General features: G+C 31.5%; 4 protein-coding genes across 7 annotated transcripts; 2 read left to right on the plus strand and 2 right to left on the minus strand.

Moving 5' to 3' along the window:
• The first annotated feature begins 10,079 nt into the window (after window positions 1-10,079).
• Smyd4-3 (SET and MYND domain containing, class 4, member 3) lies at window positions 10,080-15,764 on the plus strand. Its single transcript, XM_013311778.1, has 7 exons — window positions 10,080-10,618; window positions 10,779-10,974; window positions 11,160-11,519; window positions 11,630-12,271; window positions 12,371-12,586; window positions 12,872-12,995; window positions 15,114-15,764. Exons 1-7 carry the CDS (start codon window positions 10,297-10,299, stop codon window positions 15,303-15,305), a joined length of 2,052 nt encoding a protein of 683 aa, XP_013167232.1. The 5' UTR covers window positions 10,080-10,296; the 3' UTR covers window positions 15,306-15,764.
• LOC106117454 (tctex1 domain-containing protein 2) lies at window positions 13,259-16,135 on the minus strand. Of its 4 annotated transcripts, none has more exons than XM_013311779.1 (5): window positions 16,030-16,134; window positions 14,986-15,046; window positions 14,487-14,601; window positions 14,012-14,161; window positions 13,259-13,483 (listed from the first exon to the last, which is right to left on the minus strand). In XM_013311779.1, the coding sequence occupies exons 2-5, from the start codon at window positions 15,002-15,004 to the stop codon at window positions 13,318-13,320; spliced, it is 450 nt and encodes a 149-aa protein (XP_013167233.1). In that variant the 5' UTR covers window positions 15,005-15,046; window positions 16,030-16,134; the 3' UTR covers window positions 13,259-13,317. The 4 variants fall into 4 exon arrangements, with proteins under 4 accessions (XP_013167233.1, XP_013167235.1, XP_013167234.1 ...); XM_013311781.1 differs by having other exon boundaries at window positions 16,036-16,060; XM_013311780.1 differs by lacking the exon at window positions 16,030-16,134 and adding an exon at window positions 15,771-15,966.
• A 279-nt stretch (window positions 16,136-16,414) lies between these two features.
• Window positions 16,415-18,990, plus strand: Sin1 (SAPK-interacting protein 1). The gene is made up of 6 exons (XM_013311071.1): window positions 16,415-16,851; window positions 16,987-17,376; window positions 17,599-17,939; window positions 18,122-18,309; window positions 18,448-18,583; window positions 18,652-18,990. Exons 1-6 carry the CDS (start codon window positions 16,523-16,525, stop codon window positions 18,849-18,851), a joined length of 1,584 nt encoding a protein of 527 aa, XP_013166525.1. The 5' UTR covers window positions 16,415-16,522; the 3' UTR covers window positions 18,852-18,990.
• Window positions 18,991-19,903: 913 nt separating this feature from the next.
• LOC106117075 (uncharacterized) lies at window positions 19,904-21,008 on the minus strand. Its single transcript, XM_013311146.1, has 4 exons — window positions 20,808-21,008; window positions 20,647-20,734; window positions 20,487-20,570; window positions 19,904-20,352 (listed from the first exon to the last, which is right to left on the minus strand). The coding sequence occupies exons 1-4, from the start codon at window positions 20,902-20,904 to the stop codon at window positions 20,082-20,084; spliced, it is 540 nt and encodes a 179-aa protein (XP_013166600.1). The 5' UTR covers window positions 20,905-21,008; the 3' UTR covers window positions 19,904-20,081.
• Between the last annotated feature and the right edge of the window lie 100 nt (window positions 21,009-21,108).

Genomic DNA, 21,108 nt, shown 5'->3' on the forward strand with positions numbered 1-21,108 from the left:
AATAAAGGACGGAAGCTACAATTGTGTACGATTTAAAAAAAACGCATACAAAAAAGCGTATAAGATACAATGACCTTTCTAGTAACTTCTTGTTACGTCTTTTAAATATATTGAGAGGTCACCCATTTGAAATTCGAACGTAATTCTTTTTTTTATTATTATTAATAGGCTTATAGTTTTTTTCTTCACAATAACTTTAAATGTAATTTAATACTTTTTTCGTTTACGTGATTTCCTTAAAAAAAATAGTTTTCGCTTTACGTATTTTTAAATTTATAAACAGACACATTGCTGTTTAAAAATAGCTACGCGATAATTTTAATCTTGCATACGACACTTCATCTCATAATAATTTCCTCCTTCCATAAAGTGGGCGGTAAAATGTAATAAAAATGTCTTAATTTACAGTTCATCGTGTCAGTTTGTAAATTAAATTTTATCTAAAGTGTATGTAAACTTTGTACGGAGGTTAACAAAATTATGGTTGATGTTTTATAGGAGATTATACAATAAATATTAATAAAGGATTAGTGTAACGTAACGCTGTAAGCTATTATAAAATACATAATCTATTTAGAACTGTTAATCTTTTATACGTATAAGTTTTCTGACATATCCAATACGAATATACGAAGTCCCTTGTATTGTAAATTTATACATTAATAACATCGAGTAAAGATGGTTGTTCAAAAAAAATGTAATTCAATCTTACTGTTACTAATATAAAGGCAAATGTTTAGATGGATGGATGATTTACATATTTGTTACAAGGTATCTCAAAAACGGCAACCCTTATTATGGCAAGATTTATTTTTTGAAGAAAAGCCTAAAACAAAGTTAAAAACAAACTAAGTTAAAAATTATGTTATAGTAATCGTATACTTTTATAAAGTTGTATGTATGGTATACTATACAAAATGAACATAAGGGTTAACGAATTTCAATGAAACTTGTTATAGATATTGAACATAGGACAGCGCGTACGGAGTCGCGGGCGACAACTACTTCAATAGAATGCTTTTTCAGTTCCTTTCTTCAAATTTCGTTCGTTAAAGAACAACGCATCTGAACCTATTTCTTCAATTTTTTATGAGGATGATTCAGACTACTATTTCAAAACTATTTAATAATATGATTTAGATTATTTTCATGCGTGATTTTATAAAATGTTCTTTTATTATGACAGTTCATAGACACCAATGATAGTTTAGTTGTGCGTGAAAAGAAATACTTTAATAATAATATAATCTAATTTACTAATATATTTTGTGTAGGAGGCAATAGTAAGCGAAGATGCTGTCATATCCGAGGCATTAGCGCCCACGACTAGTTGTAGAGGCATTTTATTTACTATTAACTACATTGTTCAACAATCTCGGCTTCCTTACTCCTTGTTGTGAAATATAATTTCGTTTAATAGCATTTTAGTAGTTGCGCAAAGTTATAAAAATACACAGTCATCTCTCACGTAAATAATAAAAGAAAACTCTGACCAATAGTTTATTTTAATTGCTGAATAGAATAACATGCATTTTTAAACCAGCAATTTGAAATAAATTACTAATGTTGTGAGTATTTTGATGTTGTTAAATAGAGTGGACGATTAAAAGTAAAAGTAACGAATCTAACTAGCCGTGTAACCATTTAAATAGTTAAGTTTATTGTTATTAAAAATACAATTATATAAGAGATCTCTTTCACGAATGTTGCGCAATTTGCGTGCTCATGTTAACGCCTTGCTGAGCATTTGTCGTTTTACGTTATGTTATCTAGCACGGCTACAACGCACGGCTATCTCTATTAATAAAATTACAGTGTCTGTATATAAAAAAATCAAAATTCGTACACATGATGTATTTGCGCAGCTATTAACTAAGAACCACGTTTTTAAATCTTTGCCTGTCTATCCGCAAGGCCACATTTGTTCTGGGTAATCTCTGGAACGGCTGGACCGATTTTGACGAGACTTGGACGAGAATCATCAGTCTTTTTTTTCATTCTGAGTACGTAATAAATTCTTTTGTTTTTTTACATTTCTAGGGTACAAAGCAACGAGATCGAAGGTTGTATGTTTAGGAATGCTTAACCAAAGTAAGCCTTGTCCTACGACACAAAAGACACCAGTTTCCAAGTGTCTCCTGTTAGTAGATGTGATTGATTTTTATGACAATTAATTATGATTACTTTCAAATTAAGTAATAGATATCTTGACTTGATTGATAATATGAAATTAGTATTATAAATCTAAAAATTCTTCAACATTATGACGTTTCGCCGCGATGTCCTCTGATAGCGTTCGGTCAACACGGACGATACAAAGATGACTATAATTGCAGTCATAAATGTGAGGTAACCAACCTGCTCTGAATGGAAAATTTGAGGTTATAAAATGATATGGTTAAGTGCACTACGTAAATTAGAGAGTTTTGTAATAGAGGAATGATTGTTATGACACAGTTATCGAAAGTATGCGACTCTGAGTTTGATTATCATGAATTGTCATCTCTTCATTGCGAAATTTTTCTAAATATGATATATTGGTACCGCCACGATTGGTGGCTTAGGGGTGAAGCACTTGACTTGTAATCTCCTTGTCCTGGGTTTGAATCCCGCTATGTACTAATGTTTTTTTTTATTTTCGATTGACATATATTATAGTAAACATCGTGATGCAACCTGCACATATCTACGAAGAAATTCAAAGATATGTGTAAAGTCAACCAACCCGCACGGTCAGCGTGGTCAACTTACGCCTAGTCACCCCAAATTAGGGTAAGGTCCAAGCAGCTCAGTGGAAACGCAGAGTGAGCTGGTGATGACTTGCAAGATTAGTTAAAAACAAATGCCTTTATATTTAGTAAATTGTTTTCAATCAATTGTTCTCATCACAAAGAAGGTCATGGTCTTGAGCTTGTTTTTAGCATTATACATATATACAAATTTTCCATTACTTAATAAGATCTTAAAAACAAAAATCTGTATAATTTCCATACGTCAGTGATAAACGATTCTCTTATAATGTAGCATATAAACTCTATACCTCAATTATAAAACGATTTGTTCTTCACAGCGTTGATATAAAATAACTTAATGAGCGATGTACATCACTTCTTTTGATATTCATTTTTATGTGATACGTAAGGATAATGTAATAAAACTAAACAAACGGTTATGTTAATTGATGCCGCTATGATAAAACTAGAACGTGTGGATAAGACTAAAATTCAAATTAGAGTATAAAATATACTAATTGATACGATAAATAATACTCCGATGTGTATTGAAATCACATTCAAATTGCACATTCTATTCAGTTTTAATATAAATCTGAAATCTTTTTTTATGTTATAAGGTGGCAAACAAGCAAGCGGCCACCTGAAATCGCTGAAATAGCGAATTGACCGTTGCTCCTAGACATACGGAATTGCATATGCGTTGCCTACCTTTAATCGACGGAGAAGAGGATGCTCAAAAAGAAAATATTTTCCCTTACCATACATCCTCTCATCCGGAAAGTCCACTTCCACTTCCCATCCTTTCCTTATAAGAAAAAAGAAGGGAAAGAGGACTAAATTAGGTCTCTGGGACGCACACTCATTAGACGGAACGCGGAATTGCTTTCACTTCACGCCTGTCTTCTGTGTGGTCGTGGTTTTTTACAACCTAAATATATTCTTCTTAAAAGGTAATAGAATAATGTTGTAATATAAAAGACTGTAATACATTTAGAAACAATGTCCAACAAGGTGTAATCCAATGTCACATAGGAGTTTATCGTTAAGAAAACATACCGCAGTTATCAGAGCACCGTTAAAATAAGCAACCGGCAACGTTGCATGGGGTGAAAGTGATAAGACGATGTGATAACACAGAAATCTGGCCGTGATAAGGCACTGATAAGCGGCGGCGCTATTGTGTTTCTTACATTATGTGTGTTGCTAATATTTTTCTAACGTCGTCTGAAGGTCGTTTGTTTTACGTGATATATTTCTTAACATGTTACCGAGGAATCTTTTTGTTAGATTAACACGGATTACTTTTTTCAACAGAGAATTGATCTGTTAGTATTTTTTGGGCAACTATCTACAAATTGCGATACGTATACTCGATTTCTGTGGCTTTAAAAATTGGGGTCCATTACAACATTGTAGTAACAAAGTGCCCTTTAAAACGTTACTTAACCGGCTACAATCTAATAAAAGCACTACATTTATATTAAGTCTAGTTAAATAATAATTCTAAACAAACATTTCGCATTCTTGTTATAATATAAACATCTATTAATCAATGAATTAAAGGCTAATTAGCAGTGCAAGTGACAAGGTTAACTCATCATATTCAAGTTGCGTGCCGCAGCGGCCCTGCGCACGCGCACCTTCTGAATGTGAATGGATTCGTTTTTATACGGACTCTTCCGAGTTGATAGACCTCTTAACTAAGTTATAATATTTGCGCCATAAATTCACATGAAGGTTTGCATTATCTGTTGGGTATGGTTAAATAAGAATTAAAAAAAAATACTGACTTGAATACTAAATACTCTAAAACAAGCGTTAATATTTAAAATACATTTCTCTTTGTTCCCTTCTCTATTTTTATACTAGTTGTAGCCCGTGACTCCGGCCGCGCTGAATTAAAAAAAAATAACAGCATATGTGTTCCTTCAGGATACGTTCAATATCTGTATCAAATTTTATAAAGAAACTTTGAACTGTTTAGGAGTCATAACAAACATCCATCCAAACTTAAGCATTTATAATATAAGTAAGATTCATTATTACAACTTCACATTAATTTAAGTGTTTACAATAAATCTTTACTATGCACAATTTCTTGGCAACGTAAAATGTTAGTCAGTTGTTTTCCTTCTAAGTAGTATTGAAAAAAATCTATATTCAAATCATAAATATTGTTTCCTGTGCCAATGACACTTCCCGTGTTCCTCTCATTATTATTTTCCTTATAAAGATTACTAGCTGTCGCCCGCGACACCGTCCGCTCGTTATTAAAAAAAACTTAATTAGTAGCCTATGTGTTACTTCCAGACTATAGTCTAAATCTATGCCAAATTTTAGCAAGATTCACGGGTCCGTGGATACCTAACTTATAACAGACGTTCATCTACCCAAACATTGGCATTTATAATATATAAGTGCTATTACAAATTGTCGGCAGATGTTTAGAACTCATATTTCCTTGTAATTGTCTTCATTAAGAATATTTTATTTATCGTTTCCTAAGAGTTGGAGTACGTTTAGTAAAATATACAAGTTTATAATTTAAATATTAATTCGTATTGTTCAAATAAATTGAATTATAATTTTTAAGTTGACCATTAATTAAAATTCTCGATTTTTAATTTTATTTTTGTTTTCTCAACTAAGTCTCAGCAATATGTATTTAATAACAATATTGATTAATGTCATGTCTTATTAAAATAAGTGACAATTTTTTAAAGTCTTAGTTCACTACTTTTACCGTTGTTTTCAGAGACAACAATCTCTGTATAAAACATATCGTCATCCCTGTCATTATCTTTGACTAAACAGAGATAAAAATATGTGTAATCGGGTATTATGGTCTCAGAAACCTGCGGTTAGCCGTTTGTATTTCAAAAGGTTTTGTAAGATAAACTACTTCCGAATAGAAAAGTAACAAAGCTGTTGTTTAGGCTGTATTTTTCTTTATATGTCGTCCCAGGCGATGTTAATATGAATGGATTGCTTGTCGTGCAAAAATCTAGAAGGAAGTTGTCAATCTCTTTAGCCGGCTAATGGTGTCAAACAAAGTTCATAAGAAAACTCATTTTCCTTGTACTTATCACACATATCTTCCTGTAGGCTTAAGGTCAGTGGCTTCTGTTCCTCACCACATTTATAAACCAATAATAGACTCATTAATACGTTTACGAGGAAATATAAATGCCATTGTTGTTTACGCTATACATTAAATTAATTGTTAATATTAAATTATATTGCATGACACACAATTTAAATATGTTTTAGTTAATATGACAATTCATTTTTAACATTTTATGTAATGAAATATTGAACTTATAAAGTTATGGAAACATACTTTAACTTACGGAGTCCAGCGTTGTTTTTTTTATAAATGCTTTAATATATTAAACTTTATAAGTATATCCTGATTGTGCTTAATACTTGATGACTTACAATACTTACATCATAACATTACAAGTCATGACTGATACAGATTACGTTATATTGTAAAGATCCAGTATAATGAAAATGATTAACCAGTCCGATCATGTACTCGTTTAATCACAGATAAAATCAATTCCAGTAGTCACGACTTGATGAGTAAAAATAATATTATAGCTCTCAGTATAAAAACAGAACTTGAGGATTAATCACTATTAAACGACCAGATAGCCCATGTCACCTCATCTAAGTGTCGAAATAATAATTTGAAATACAGCAGCAGGTTTAAACTACACCTTAAGATGTTAAGTGATCGCTCAAGGCGCCCCTTAGTGGCAAGTATCAGAAAATTACACTCAATTGTAATATACAAGCACGATTGTTGGGTTTTAACTATAGGTATAACTCTTTTCAAATATGTTGGCTCGCTACACTTAAAATTGTTGTCTGCGCAGCGAATCGCGCGAAGTTAAGGGTCTTAAGATATCTGAAAACGTTTATACTTTATTGTTTGTGCGCGCATCAGATGTGTAGCAAATGTACGTATGTCCCGGAGCTTTTACACGAAGCGTAAATAATTCTTATCACGGTTGTCATCAATTATTAATGACCGCAATGTCACCTTTTAAAGCGCCTCATTAAATCCATGTTGCAATACAATTTTATATAATTCAAAGAAAAACAGAGAGTGAATCTATACTTTATCGATACTTTTATAACTCGAATGTTTTTGTTCGTAATAAGAGCGGTAAAATGGCGCTTAATTTGCTCTAGATATATTAGTTAATTAAATTACATTAGTAAAATACATATATGATAAACCTAAAGCTAATAATATTATATTTAAAAAATCCCAAAACATCTTCAACGCGCAATGATTACGTCTGCTGCCAAACTAAGGGATAACTATGTTTAAAACAGTAAAAAAATATTGATATTTGACCTTGACTCTTTCGCTTATCAACAATGTTAGTAATTACAAGTGTCTGATAATTAACGAAATTAATAAATCCATCACGGAAGACCCTCGCTTCTCAGATCACATCTCAAGAACAATACTACACAGCATTGTCTTGACGTTACTTAATAACAGTGTATTATAATGATGTCAGAACGGAAAAAAACTCGTCTAAAGTCATCATGTTCTATCACACAGCTCTAATGGATTCTTGGACCTTCTTTGGTTGTGTTTACTCAAGCAGTTTTCTTAGGAACGAGGTAATATGTTTTACATTTTTTGTGGCAAATTTAAATATACTTGTAGTATTTTATTATTTATTTAAATCGTAATATAGGTTCCACGATTTAATCAAAAGCATATTTTAAAAATATTTTAAAAATTGCGACATTTTAGTGTTATTGCATTTCATGCGAAGTTAATATAATATTATGGAAGTCTTGGTTTATAAGGGTCTATGTCATTAGAGATAAAAGTTTAGTTTTAGGTTTACTGATAAGTCTTGAGAACCTTTTTTTCGTTAAGTTTAAAAGAAACAAAAATTATTCCTTATAAGATGAACTTATTATAAACCTAAGAACCCTGGTTCCTGGTTGGTTTGTAGTAAGTTTATACTGCTGTAATAAAAAATAATTCAATTACACGAGAGTGAACATGTTTTGAATAGTTCCCGACGGAATACCGGGAAATTAACCAAGGCCTTGTCCAACGGTCCGTGGTTTCGTTGCAAAAGCGTCGAGGACTAGGAAAACCACAAACTTTAAATCGCAAATAAAATATATGACTTGTTCAAAGAATTAAATCATTCAATATAATAAAAGTAAAAGTGAGCGCTTTTTTAATCCGGTTATTTTAGAGGAGAAACAAAAGTGTTTAGTTTTAGAGAACGATTCCTTAAGAAAAGACGCGAGTAACTGTTAGTCTTATATATCCATGATTGATTCATACCACAGTCTAGTTTTTTCTTTAAAAAATATGTTCGGAACTAAAATTTCGTTTCTCGAAATATTTTACTCGGTAATGTTACATTCAATAATGTATTTATGCATGAAGTCATATAAATTGGATTTATACGACAATTCGTACTCGACTTTAAACACGGTCACCCTAAACTCTACTGGCGTTAGCAAAAAAGCGACACAAAAGATGTTTTCAGCAAGTAATTGTCCTTGAACACCGTAGGTATCTGACCTGTATATTCTATTACCATAGATATTTTCTTTTTTTTTTAAATAAAAATGGAGAATAAATACAACAGCTGGTGTCCACGAGAAAGTTCTGTTATTTGTATCATTTTGATAAAATAGTTAAGAATATAATGCAACAAAAATGCCGTTAAGAAGCATGATTTTTACTCATTTGCGTGTCTGCATAATATTCTCACAATTATAACCACACGATCATACCTCGATTAGCAGTCAGCTCAAGTACCATCCGCAGGTCGGCTGTATTAGAAATCTGGAACAAGTTGCTCTCACTGGCCGCCGGGAGATGCCGCTCGAATTACTTACTTTCTTATACACAACAATTAATTAACATACAAACTATTCATAAGATTACGACGTTATTAAATTACGTATCCAGTTTCTAAAGTAAACAGATAATTATATATTTTTTAAATCAGTTCTATACCTAAGTGTACTGTCATTTTAATTTTAATCAAAACGTTGAATACGATTTTCTAAACTAAGACTGCAGTCATGCCAGGCCATGATCTAAGCCAGGTCTAAGAATTCAGCTACCATTCATATGGTCTTAATTGAAGTTGGTTTAACTGTATTTTACATTTTCTAAATCTGTTTTTTTGGACTGGAGTAGTTACTGCAAATTGTAGGATCTATAGTAACAAGGCGTTTGATCCCTTAGATGTAAAAACCCGAAAAAAACGTTGACTTTATCTTTTGCAATACGTCACACAGGTTACGCATTAAAAAGTGTTTTTTTCATCTGTAGACTTATTTTTTAGTTGTTAACAGTTAGGAATGTAAGTTTTGTACATCAATGATTCTGCCAAGTATTTCAGAGAAATATGGCGTAGAGATATTCAATGTCGGTCAATGGGATACGCGCGTGACTTGTTTATGCACAAGTTGCAACCAGTAACACGGTTAACGTTATCATGAATACTTTTTGGTCGTTTAGGTTTTTTCCTTGGGACATCATTTCAATGAACTTTCACTGGCCACTTTATGTACTGAATTCTAGTTAAGTTCAAACGTTATCAGTTAGAAAGGCAAATATTAAATTGTTACCAAGTATTGAATGTTTTTATGTCGCAGATTTGCGTTTCAATTTTTTTTTTCATTTATCAGTGGTTCATACCATTAACCCTGGTGTCACCGATCCTTTTTTCTTACTTCTCATATTATATCTGCGCATGTTTGGATGTATGGCTGTATCTGGTATGTATGGATGAATGGCTTTTGTTATAAGATATCTCTAAATATTCTGGAAGAACACATAGGCTATTATTATTTTTTTTACATTCCGCGCGAACGGTATCGCGGTCGGCAGCTAGTAGCTCATATTTATTTTGTGTAATATTATTATTTACATTTTAAATTCTATGACATATCTTAAGAATCTGCAAAATATGACTGCATGAAACAAAATCGGTAAATGTAAATTAAATTAGTAAGGAAATAAAAATTGTTCTGTAAACAGATGACAAGCGTGATGAAGACATACACAAATTGTATCAAATTGATCCTGTAAACAAATATATATATATGTTATTATGTCTTTTAGTGTTAGAACCTAGAATAATAATTTTTAAATATTTCTTACGCGCTTATTATACGCACTGTTTACGCTATAAGATTGCTATAAACAAAGAATAAAGCAAAGTGTGACAGAGTTATAAGTTTATTAGGCAATACATATTTTTAATAAGATACTGTAGACATGTAGGTACGTTTCATTACAATATTTTCATAGGAAACATTCACACAAGGCGGCGAACTGACTGAAGCGATGAACGGATCGTGGTCCAATTATAAAAATAGAAATACGGAATATTCTCCGCGACAGCGACCGGCTTTCTCGATCTTACTGATCTTAACCTTAAATTTATTTCCACGTTATTTTCCTTTACTTTCATCTTAAAAGAACAGAACATACATTTTTAAAGTAATTAAGTGCCAAAACAAAGTTACAAATTTAGTGATTAATACAAACATGTCCGACAAAGAAGGATTTTTCATAAAATTCCACGAGAAAATAAATAACAGTTTGGACGATGTTTCGAAAAATAATTTCGCCAATTTGGAATCCAATTCAAAACGTGTTTCGTATTTATTCAGCCTGCCTGCTGTAAAATCTTACGATCTTACTGGTGATATCGCAAAATGTTCAAAAGATGGAGAGATTTCCGAGAAAAAAGATTTGGAAAAGGCGCATCAACTAAAAGATGAAGGGAATAAAGCAGTACAGAAAGGTGATTGGGCTAAAGCTTTGGAGTTTTACAGCCAAGCTATGATGTTCGTGCCTCATAAAGATAGTGAGTAATGTTTTGAAATCAATTATCTAGAAAAAAAAATCGATGGAATCATCATAAGTAGAGTTCTTGTTTTACTTTTATATATTACTATTCGATGTGTCGTTGTCTTTTTTTAATTAATTTAATGGAATAATGACGTGGACTACTTTGTTTTTTTCAGCTGATGAACTATCAATTCTTTATGCAAACCGCTCAGCGGCATTAAGTCATTTAGAGCAATATGAGGATACACTTTCTGACATCAAACGATGCCTTTCGCTCGCGTATCCTCGACATCTGAGATACAAGGTTTATGAACGGAGAGCGAGAACTTTGTTGATAGTCAAGAGACATCAAGAAGCTATTACTGCTTTCCAGTAAGTACCTTTTTTGTATAGGATGCCAGAGAAAGCTATGATTTATTTAGGATTGTTATTATAAATTTAATTTATATACAAGATAGAACCCTCAAGTATTTTTATTAGCACAGACTCGTAGGTAATCTTTTGCGATACAATATTTAAAGGAGTTAATTTTTTTTATAAATAATATTTTATTCTAGAGATACAATAACCGCACTTGATGAAGCCAACAATCTTAATAAAGAGAAAAGACAAAAGATGAGAACTGATGCTAAACTTATGTTGGAAATCTTAAACAAGGGCATCACATTAGCAGGAAATCCAAAAGATCCGGAACCATTAAGAAAAACGCCTCCAAAACCTAAACTACCAGGAAAGAATAACCCTCAGTATCCAGCCGCTTCTGACGCAATACAAATAGATTACAATGAAGCAAAAGGAAGATATGCAACAGCTGCAAGAGATATACAGGCCGGAGAATCGCTGTTAATCGAGAAACCGTTTAGTGGAGTATTGTTAGGAGAGTATTCAAAGACGCATTGTCAAAATTGTTTCATAAAGTAAGTACAATGATAGAGGTAAAGACTATATCTGATCATTATAACCTACTTCCTCTTGTTTCTTCTTGCGTTCTTTCTAAAATTATATTTTAAACGTTATCATTTTACAGATGTCCTGTACCAATCCCTTGTCCAAGATGTCCGAACGTAATCTTCTGCAGTGAGAAATGTTCAGATGACGCTCAAAAGACTTACCACAGCTACGAATGTCAAATTTTACCACTACTATGGAAATCTGGCTGCTCTATTACGTGTCATATCGCTTTAAGAATGATCACACAACACAAAAAAGATTATTTTAATGAAATAATCTCTAATATAGAAGAAAAACCCACTGGAGTTTACAAATCTGGTGATTATAAAAACATCTATCATTTGGTAGCCCACGAAGATAAGAGAACTAAGCAAGATTTCTTGCATAGAACACAAATGACTACTTTCCTGCTGAAACTGCTTGAAATAAGTGGCTACTTTGATAATAAACCCAGAGAAAAGCCGATTGATATAAATGAACTCAAATCTTTGGGTATTGACGAAAAACATAAAGACGATGTCGCATTAATTGGTGGATTAATTTTAAAGAATCTGCAAGTTCTTCAGTTCAATGCGCACGAAGTGTTCGAACTTCAATGCCCAAAACCAAGAGTGGGCAACAATGTTATAAAACATAATGGCAAATCAGTTTTCTTGGCTGGTGCAGTATTTCCAACACTCGCTTTGTTTAACCATTCATGCGATCCTGGTGTTGTAAGGTAAGCAAAAAAGAAATACTAATCAGCGAAGTCGCGTATCACTCCGTTATGATTCAAAAATGTTTATTTAAATAAGTTTTATTTTTTATTTATCACCAGATATTTTTGTGGACCGTACATTGTCGTAAGAGCAGTAAAGAATATTAAGAAAGGCGAGGAAGTAGCTGAGAACTACGGACCTATTTTCACGACGGTACCGAAGGAGAAACGTCAGGCGGATCTAAAGGAGCAGTACTGGTTCGATTGCACTTGCGTACCTTGCCAGCAGAATTGGCCACGTTACGAAGACATGACAGAAAACTATATGAGATTCAAGTAAGTTTCACGAAAAGTGACTCGAAGATGTATGACTCTTTTGTTATATGATACTTCATGAAGGACACGTATTAATTTCCCTGGACTAAATAGAATTGTTCTTTTATTAATTATATTGGTTGCTTAGTTGACATTTCCCTAACTTTAGTATTAAATTAAAAAAGAGAGTAGACGGTGTTGCCTCAATTGAAATCTATTATTCCTCGATAATTAAATTGGACAGCGGAAAAAAACGAAATTAAAATTTCATTGCATTTAATTTTTTAAATTTTGTTTATGTTTTAGATGTGATTCTGATCATCCTTGCCCCAACGTGATACCGGTCCCGTACGATTGCCAGGAGTTCATGGTGAAGTGCGGCTTATGCAACCAGTACACAAACATTCTCAAAGGTCTAAAGTCCTTACAGGTAATACGCACGTTTATTTTATTCAGCACTGCAAGCGAAAAAATCTACTAGTCTTCTAGACAATTTAAAAACTAATACAAATAAATTGGGACCTACCTGCTAGGACCTATTGACTTAAAAAAAATTCTGATTGTGTCTTAAAAAATTAAGATAACGCAATATTGTATTCATAGATGTTTTCATAAACGAAAGCAATAGTTATGTATGGGTGAATGGATGTGTATTAGAAGGTTTCTCCATAACTACAAAAATTAAAACACTCCATTTCATCAATAACATTAATTCAGTTCACTTTATTACTTCACTATAATAAATTTAAATATCAATACATATAAAGTCCATACACAATTGTATAGCAGAACATCGTGTCGTTCCTAAATAAGTCGTCGACGTAGGCATCAGTCTCAGGGTCCCAGATGCACCGCTGCCCGCACTTTACACCCGCACCTTTCATTTCTATTATTGTTGATTGTACTAGAATTTTGTATCTACAAATTAATTATTTAACATCTTACTAATATTATAAATGCGTAAACTTAGATGGATGGATGTTTAATAGAAAGTATCTCTGGGACAGCTATTGAATAGACCTCGATGAAATTTGGCATAAATGTAGAACATAGTCTGAAGACATAGGCTACTTAAGTTTTTTCTTCAATTCCGCGCGAACATAGACGCGAGCCACAGCTACCTTAGATAATAAAAAGATCATTAGATAGAAGTTGACAGAAGCAATATAGCTTTGAGATTTTTTTAGAAAAGAAAGAAGATAGAAAACTTTAAATGTTATCCAAAGCAAGTGTAAATTTTTTACTTGTATTTTATAATGTTTGATGAGGTCATAAAGGCAATCAATTTTAACTTTAATGTTTATTACAAATATACCCTAAAAACCTATTACGCATTTTCCGCAGTGCCAAACAAATTTTGTGAATAGTAGCGTGACTTAAACACTGCTTTTCGAGCCATATATACCATAGATTCGTTATTCCTATTATAGTACAAATAATAATCACCTTTTCATGTCAAGATCTTGTACTCTCTGTCGTACCGCATTAGCTATACTCTTAGCCCACTTGGGCGCCTGGTCCGAGCGGTACTGCCGACCCATTAACTGCTCCTTCATAGTTCTGTTGATCAAATCTCTCACATTCTGAGCCTGGAATCTAAAAGAATATAATTTTACACACTATGGATATTACCTTTTAATCTTGAATTGTTCTGGAACTTACATCTTTTAAATGAACTTTGGTTTAGTAGTATAGTAAATTTATTTGTAATCCGATTAAATAATAAAAACGACAATTCATTTAATAATAAAAATAAATTATATCATGTTTGTATTTTGATCATTTTATCATCCATAGACATAAATGATGAATATCAATATTTTTACTACATCATTTACAATGCTTTTACAAAGAAATTCCAGCAGATTTTATGAATCCCTAGCTACCTAGATTTCAGTAACCAGAAAAAATAATACATTACTTTTCTCCAAGTCCTGGCCGTACTTCATACTTTGCAGGTTCTAGTGGCTTCTCTGTTTCAACAGGACTCACTTCAGTTGCACTTTGAATTGCTTCTACACCCTCGCCTTCTTCAACTATTGAGAACATACAAAAATGTTACTTAAATAGTATTTGGCATTAGTTTTATTGGTCAATTCTTGCACTGCGTGGGTGTTACTGTTTTAATATTTAACAGGAAGGAACAGCAAAAACATACTTGAGAAAATCTTCCTTATTGTAGTACTCAATTTGAACATATACTATGTCATATGGGCATTGTATGGTGTGGTAGCTAATAGTGAAAAAATATAATTGAATAAGCAAGAGTCCCTTGGACTCAGACCACAGTATTTTCTTGGTCAAAGACGTCTTCTCTCTCCCCAGTTTCTCACTAATGGAGGTACTGGACAACAACTCTCACTTACAAAGGTTTCATGTTTATGGAGGTTCTACTGTTTGAAAAATACTAAGAATCTTACCTTCTTCATCATCTGCCATTGTCTTTTAATGTCATTTAACACTAGCAAAATACTGATGTATCTGAAAAAATAAATATCATAAAGTTATTTGAATTTTCTTTTTATTAAAAAGCTATTCTTTTACACAGGATACTGATATGATGTACAAGCTTGGCCGGGGTGCTATGGAAGAAGGCAAATATGGAGAAGCGATAAAGAAATTCATTGAAATGTTAAAATTATATGACTCTACTCTTGCACCCCCATATAAGTCATATTATGACTGTGTGCAAGACCTAAGACGCAGCATGCTGGCTATGGGAAATTACAGTATTGTTTAATATTAGTGTTACAATTAACTGTTCTTATTATTTAGTTATATTTTTCCATTTTATCTGGATTTGGCAATATTTTTTATTCCACTTTCACATTATGTAAACTTTTCTTTGGTCTCCTCCTGACATAATATTCTCCAATGCTCCATTAATTCTGATATGTTTAAAAAAATCCTTGTCATAGCTTTTGAAAATTGTTAGCTATTCATGTCTTCAAATAAAAATATGCTTTAAAACATTGTTTTTTTTTAACTCTAAGAAAACAAATTATACAAACAACTCCTTGGTATAAACATGATCACAGCCATAGTTAGGAAGAATTTCCTTTGGTGGTGGGAAACCTGGAGATCTTAGGAACAAGGGCTTACTGCTTATTTATAGTAAATAGTGCGATATTAGTATAAGAAATAGTAGAGACATAAAAGTAAAGTTTTGCAAAGTTTAATATATTGAAGTAAACAATAACAAGACCTGGCTCATGTTTTATTAATAAAAAATGCAAAGGAATACTGTTCCTGCAATACTACTTATTATAGGTCTAACGATTCTATATCAACAATATATCGATCAAATAAGCAATATACGGTTTAAGACGTCAAAGCGACATTAAAGTTGCCCATGTCCGACGAGTTAATATCGTATAATGATAAGTTGGGATATAGAAATGATAAGGGCGAGGGAGCTATCGAAATCGCTTAAAGACATTTAATAAATAAAACAAAAAACTTACTTATACCTCTAAACACACGACGTGATACAATATTTATTTGTTTTATGTGACATTGACATTTGATTTGACAGCAAAATAATCAACAAAATCTATTCAGTTGACCAAAGAGTAAATAAAATATATACTCTTTACAGTTGACACAAAAGGACGGTTAAAGATGCTACAAGTAGAAGATATTTGTCAGATTCGCCAGTTTTAAAATCAAGATTTTTATAGTTCATTAAAAACGTTAAAAAATATGCTACCACCATTATTTTAATGTTACGAATTTGTCAATTTCTCAATTTTCAACTCCTTTTTCGCAACCACCTACAAAATAAAATTTGTATCCAATTTGTATCTTGTAGTTTATTATCTGTAAAAATTCATTCAACATCTATTTTGACATATGACATGTGTGTAATTTAGTGCCGTGCAGTATAAATATAAAATTCAGAATACAAACTACAAACCAAAATTTAAATTAACATACTCGACTATTTTGGCTGAAACTATGGCTACTTATGATAATAAAGTATGGCTCTTAAAGAATATAAGGGAGGCATTTATTGCGACCGATGATACAGGTTTATGTGATATTGTTATGGCTGGTGAAGATTTTTCGAAAATATTTCAAAATAAAGCCATGGAGGAAAAAAAGAAATACAAAGAGGGAATTCTATATCAACCTAGCACCAGTAAGATTAAAGAACTTAGTTCAGACATAAGTGATGAAAGGGAACTGGTGACACAATTTGATCCTTACCCTGATATGGAAGACAGCGAAGAAGATGATCTAGTTTGTGGTAGCTATATACGTCACGAAGATTTTTTGCCGCACAGGTATTTTTTACCACTATTTTAATATATTTACGTTTAAAATATACAGCAAACTATAAAATTTACTCAGCATTAGATTACTGGTGTAATAAGCATTAATAGTATCTCATGACATACGTTAAATTATTTCATTTGTAGGCAGAGATCAAACACTACATTGTGGCTTGATAAAAAGGAGCAAGCGTTAAAGAAGGCAGCTAAAATTAAAGTAATAAAATGGGAAGATCCAACTATAAAACTTACTGCAGAACAAATGGCAGAAACATTTGCAAAGATAGAGGTGAAAAAAGTTGAAAAAAAGAAATCACTATTGGCTGAACAGTTGGAACACTGCCCTGACCTCCCTCACCGACAATACCTTGAGTATGCAAAGTTTGATGGCACAGCACAATTAGGTCTCCCTATAAAGTCGTTTAAAATCTTTATGACAATGCTGCCAGAAAAACATCAAAACTATCCACTGGTTGTGTGTGTTATTGCCAGTGCCAAAATTAAAGATTTGATTGGATTCACATGCTATAAATATAGGTAAATATCATGAATAACCCATTTTTTTTTATTTTGCACATACAATAAAAATATCTACTGAAAAATCTGTAAATTTTTGTACAGGTTTTTGAATTTTTGAAACGGTAGTTAAGTTATTAATATTATTTAATAAATGTTTGTATATTCTAGGTTACATACTGTAAACTAAATTATATATGTTTACAAAAGTCCAAAGGATAAATTTGTTATTATTATTCCCAGCATTGAACATCCAGAAATAACTCTTGGATCTGTGCATGAGTATGGACTTTGTATTGCGGAAGATGATGGAGAAGTTGACTTGGCATTTCCTTGCTTGGATGCTAATGAACCCTGCTCTAAGTTTGGTTTCACATGCCTCGGTCTTATTGATTTAAAAACCAAGATCATTATAGATCGAGCTACAGACTCTATTCCTGATTATTCAGTGATGAGTGGGGCTTTTCATGTATTTCCGAAGGCATCAGACTCAGGCCAAAGTCATCACAACACATCTAGACATAATACAGGAGGCAGCTCAACTTCAGAAGCAGTTAGAAGTGCTATCAGAGCCGTTAATGAAGGTACAATTTTTGTCATTTTTTTTATTTATTTATATGGTATGTGTCAAATAATGTGCAAACAAAAACTGTGTAAATAACATTTTTGAAACATGGAGATTATGGAACTCTAAAGAAGCCTTAATCTATGATATGACCTATTTTTATGTTGTGAATCTAAAGTTTTTGGCATTTTATTATTACAGAAAGAAAAGCAGGTGGATTAAATGTAGACAAAATGCAGTCCCATATAATTGCAACTGAAGCACCGCAATGTAAAGCTTATAGTGTGCATATGTTAAGAAAAGTACGAACAAATATTATGGTGCAGTTGGTGATATCGTTAGATAGGATTGAAATTGAACCTATTGTGACTCATAAACATGCATTTTGGGTAAGCCTTTATTATTTTAACTTCATTTCATTCACTTGGACACACACACACTTGGGACATTTACTATGTATAATAATATTTTTTAAAATAATTGCTTAAATTTTTCTCCATTGCAATTGTTTTTTATTATTTTTTCAGTCAAGATCTAAATATTTTCTGCACAGCATAGACTCAGTGGCATGGTGTCAGATATTGGAGTCAAAAGCCAACAAAACAACCTTTAGGATAGTTTATTCAACTAGTCATAATACATCCTTAAATGATAGAACAGCAGGTATTTGACAAATATAAATTTTTGACATACTTCTTTTTTACTCTGGCTGTAAACTAATAAATTTTCAGGTAACACCAATTTCTTCCATCCAAACACAACATACAAATGTCATGATTTTGAATGTGATCATGAGACGGGAAAAGAAATCGTAGAGAAAATAAACACAATCCTAGATCTCAGAAATAGTCCGTGTCGAAGAGAATACAAGACTGCTAAAGAGAAAAAATTACAAACTAGAAGAAGTTTTCATACAAAGCAGACAAGTTGAGTTCTAAAGACTGTTTATTGTGTAAATATAAACTGTTTAAAGTTCCTGAACAATATAATTTTGAAATGACTGAAGTGAATTTCACAAAACAATAACTGCCACATAAGACATTTATATTTATGAATATTTTTTTTATGTTAACAGCAAAACGTTTTTTTCTATAGTTTTATTTCCTTAATTTTTAAGGTTATAAATGTTTTGAACACCAGTGCATACTATTTAAAACAAACTTTTTTATCTACATAAGTGAAAATGTGGTTTAAAAGGTAGTAATCATATTTTTATGGATTACATTCAGTAATCATTATGTATATAAACCTACCTATCTATTTATAGATAGCATAGTATATTTATATGGTTACATATATCAATTAAGTCAGTTTTTTTAATAAATTTAATCCGTAAAATTACTTGAAAATCAATTCAAATATTTGTTGCAATTCAAGATACAATTTTTAATATGTACGAATAACTGTCTGTCTTATAATATGATATTTTTCATATCCACTATCAAAACACTTACTAAAAAGGTTTCTCTTTGAAAAAAGAGAGCTTGAGAGGATCAATTTCATACAGGGGTGAAGGCAGTGTTGAACCATAAATAGTAGTCTAAAAACATTTACACTAAGAGCACTTTTAGGCTTGTTATTTAATCATTTATATGCTATGGTCATCTGAATACGGAGAATTTAATTATACTAAATTGTAGAAAGAAAAAAAATGGTGATTTTTTTAATTTCCATTAATATGTAATTCATGTATTGAATACCTGTACTATAATAAAATTGTACATTGCGATTAAATATTGAAAATAAATTGTTGTTACTGATTGTTTATTTTTTTTTAATCAATTACTTTTTATAGTCATTAAATGGCAAATGACATTTCACATATGTTTCAATAAATGGGAAGGCATAATATAAATTAAAAAAAAACAAGTCTAGTAAGAGTACTTTATTACATTTACAATACAATAGTTCTTAAAATATACTTATAAATATCTTAGTAGTGAAAATATTGTCAATATTTCATCACAAAATTAAAACCAGATACAGAATTTAAATTATAAGTTATAAAAATTAACTATTTTTTAATTATGTACACTTTAATATATACATAATAAATGGCATCCCATTTCATAACTCACTCTGTTTAAATGACATCTATTTCTTGCTATTTATTTTAATAGATTTGATTTAATGATGACTGTTAATAAATGTCTAATTACTGTTATGTTTTTGGTTCTATAGAACTGTTATCAAGAATATATTCATTAATTTGCTTAATTTTGTCTTCACAATGACTTAATATAACATTATCCAGTTCTGCTGCCCTTTTAAATAAAGCATGGGATTCTCTAACTGATTTGTGTAGTTTTCTTTGGCTGTCAATCAGTTTTGTTATGTTAACTTTGCCTTTCAAAAATTCTATGTCTTCATTTGTTAATGCAGAATAACATATCTTGGCTTTACTTGATGATTTTACTGCTAATTGATACTGCCTGGAACATTACAAAAACATGTATGTATGTTTGTATGTTTTCCAATATTTAACACAATGCCAATACTGGTAGTTAGAATATACACATTAACCACATATACATGTACATTTAGCATTCTCACAAGCAATACTTACAATCTTAGGTCATGATATTTATTTTTCCTATTGTTAACTTCTTTTTTCCACTGCTCTTTTTCAGACAAAAGTTTTTCGTAATAACTGAAAATCAAGCATCCATGTGTGTACTTTATTTAACAATATCAATTAGCACATAAGTAACTTTGCAGCGTTTTACCTTTGAAGTTCTTGATTATGTTTCTCATTTATATCTGTATCTTTCTTAGCTACACTTTGCTCCAACCTTCCTGACAAAAATTGTGGTCCTGTAATAAATTGTTTAAAGTACGTATTTATTATGAATTTGAGTAAAAATATAAGTCTTTCATAGCAACCCACCCAAAGAATCTCTTCTCTCAAAAAACGTTGATCGTCTACGTCGCGGGGGCGACCGTATAGATTGTTGTATTTCGTTTTCGTTAATCGAATTTTCCATTTTTTATCGCCAGTGGCATAAATAACAGTAAAACTTATTTCAATTTCGCAGTTTACAAATTTCAAAACAATGAAAACAAACTGAAGTTTCAAACCGTCGCCAGTGTTTTATAGATAAAAAATGAAAACGCTTGCTACGCCAGAGATAACAAAATGAAAATCGGAAGAAACATAAAGTAATGAGTTAAATAAAATTATATCTATA

This window comes from Papilio xuthus, unplaced genomic scaffold (assembly GCF_000836235.2).
Source record: "Papilio xuthus unplaced genomic scaffold, Pxut_1.1 DF827680.1, whole genome shotgun sequence".
Taxonomy (NCBI): Eukaryota; Metazoa; Arthropoda; class Insecta; order Lepidoptera; family Papilionidae; genus Papilio; species Papilio xuthus.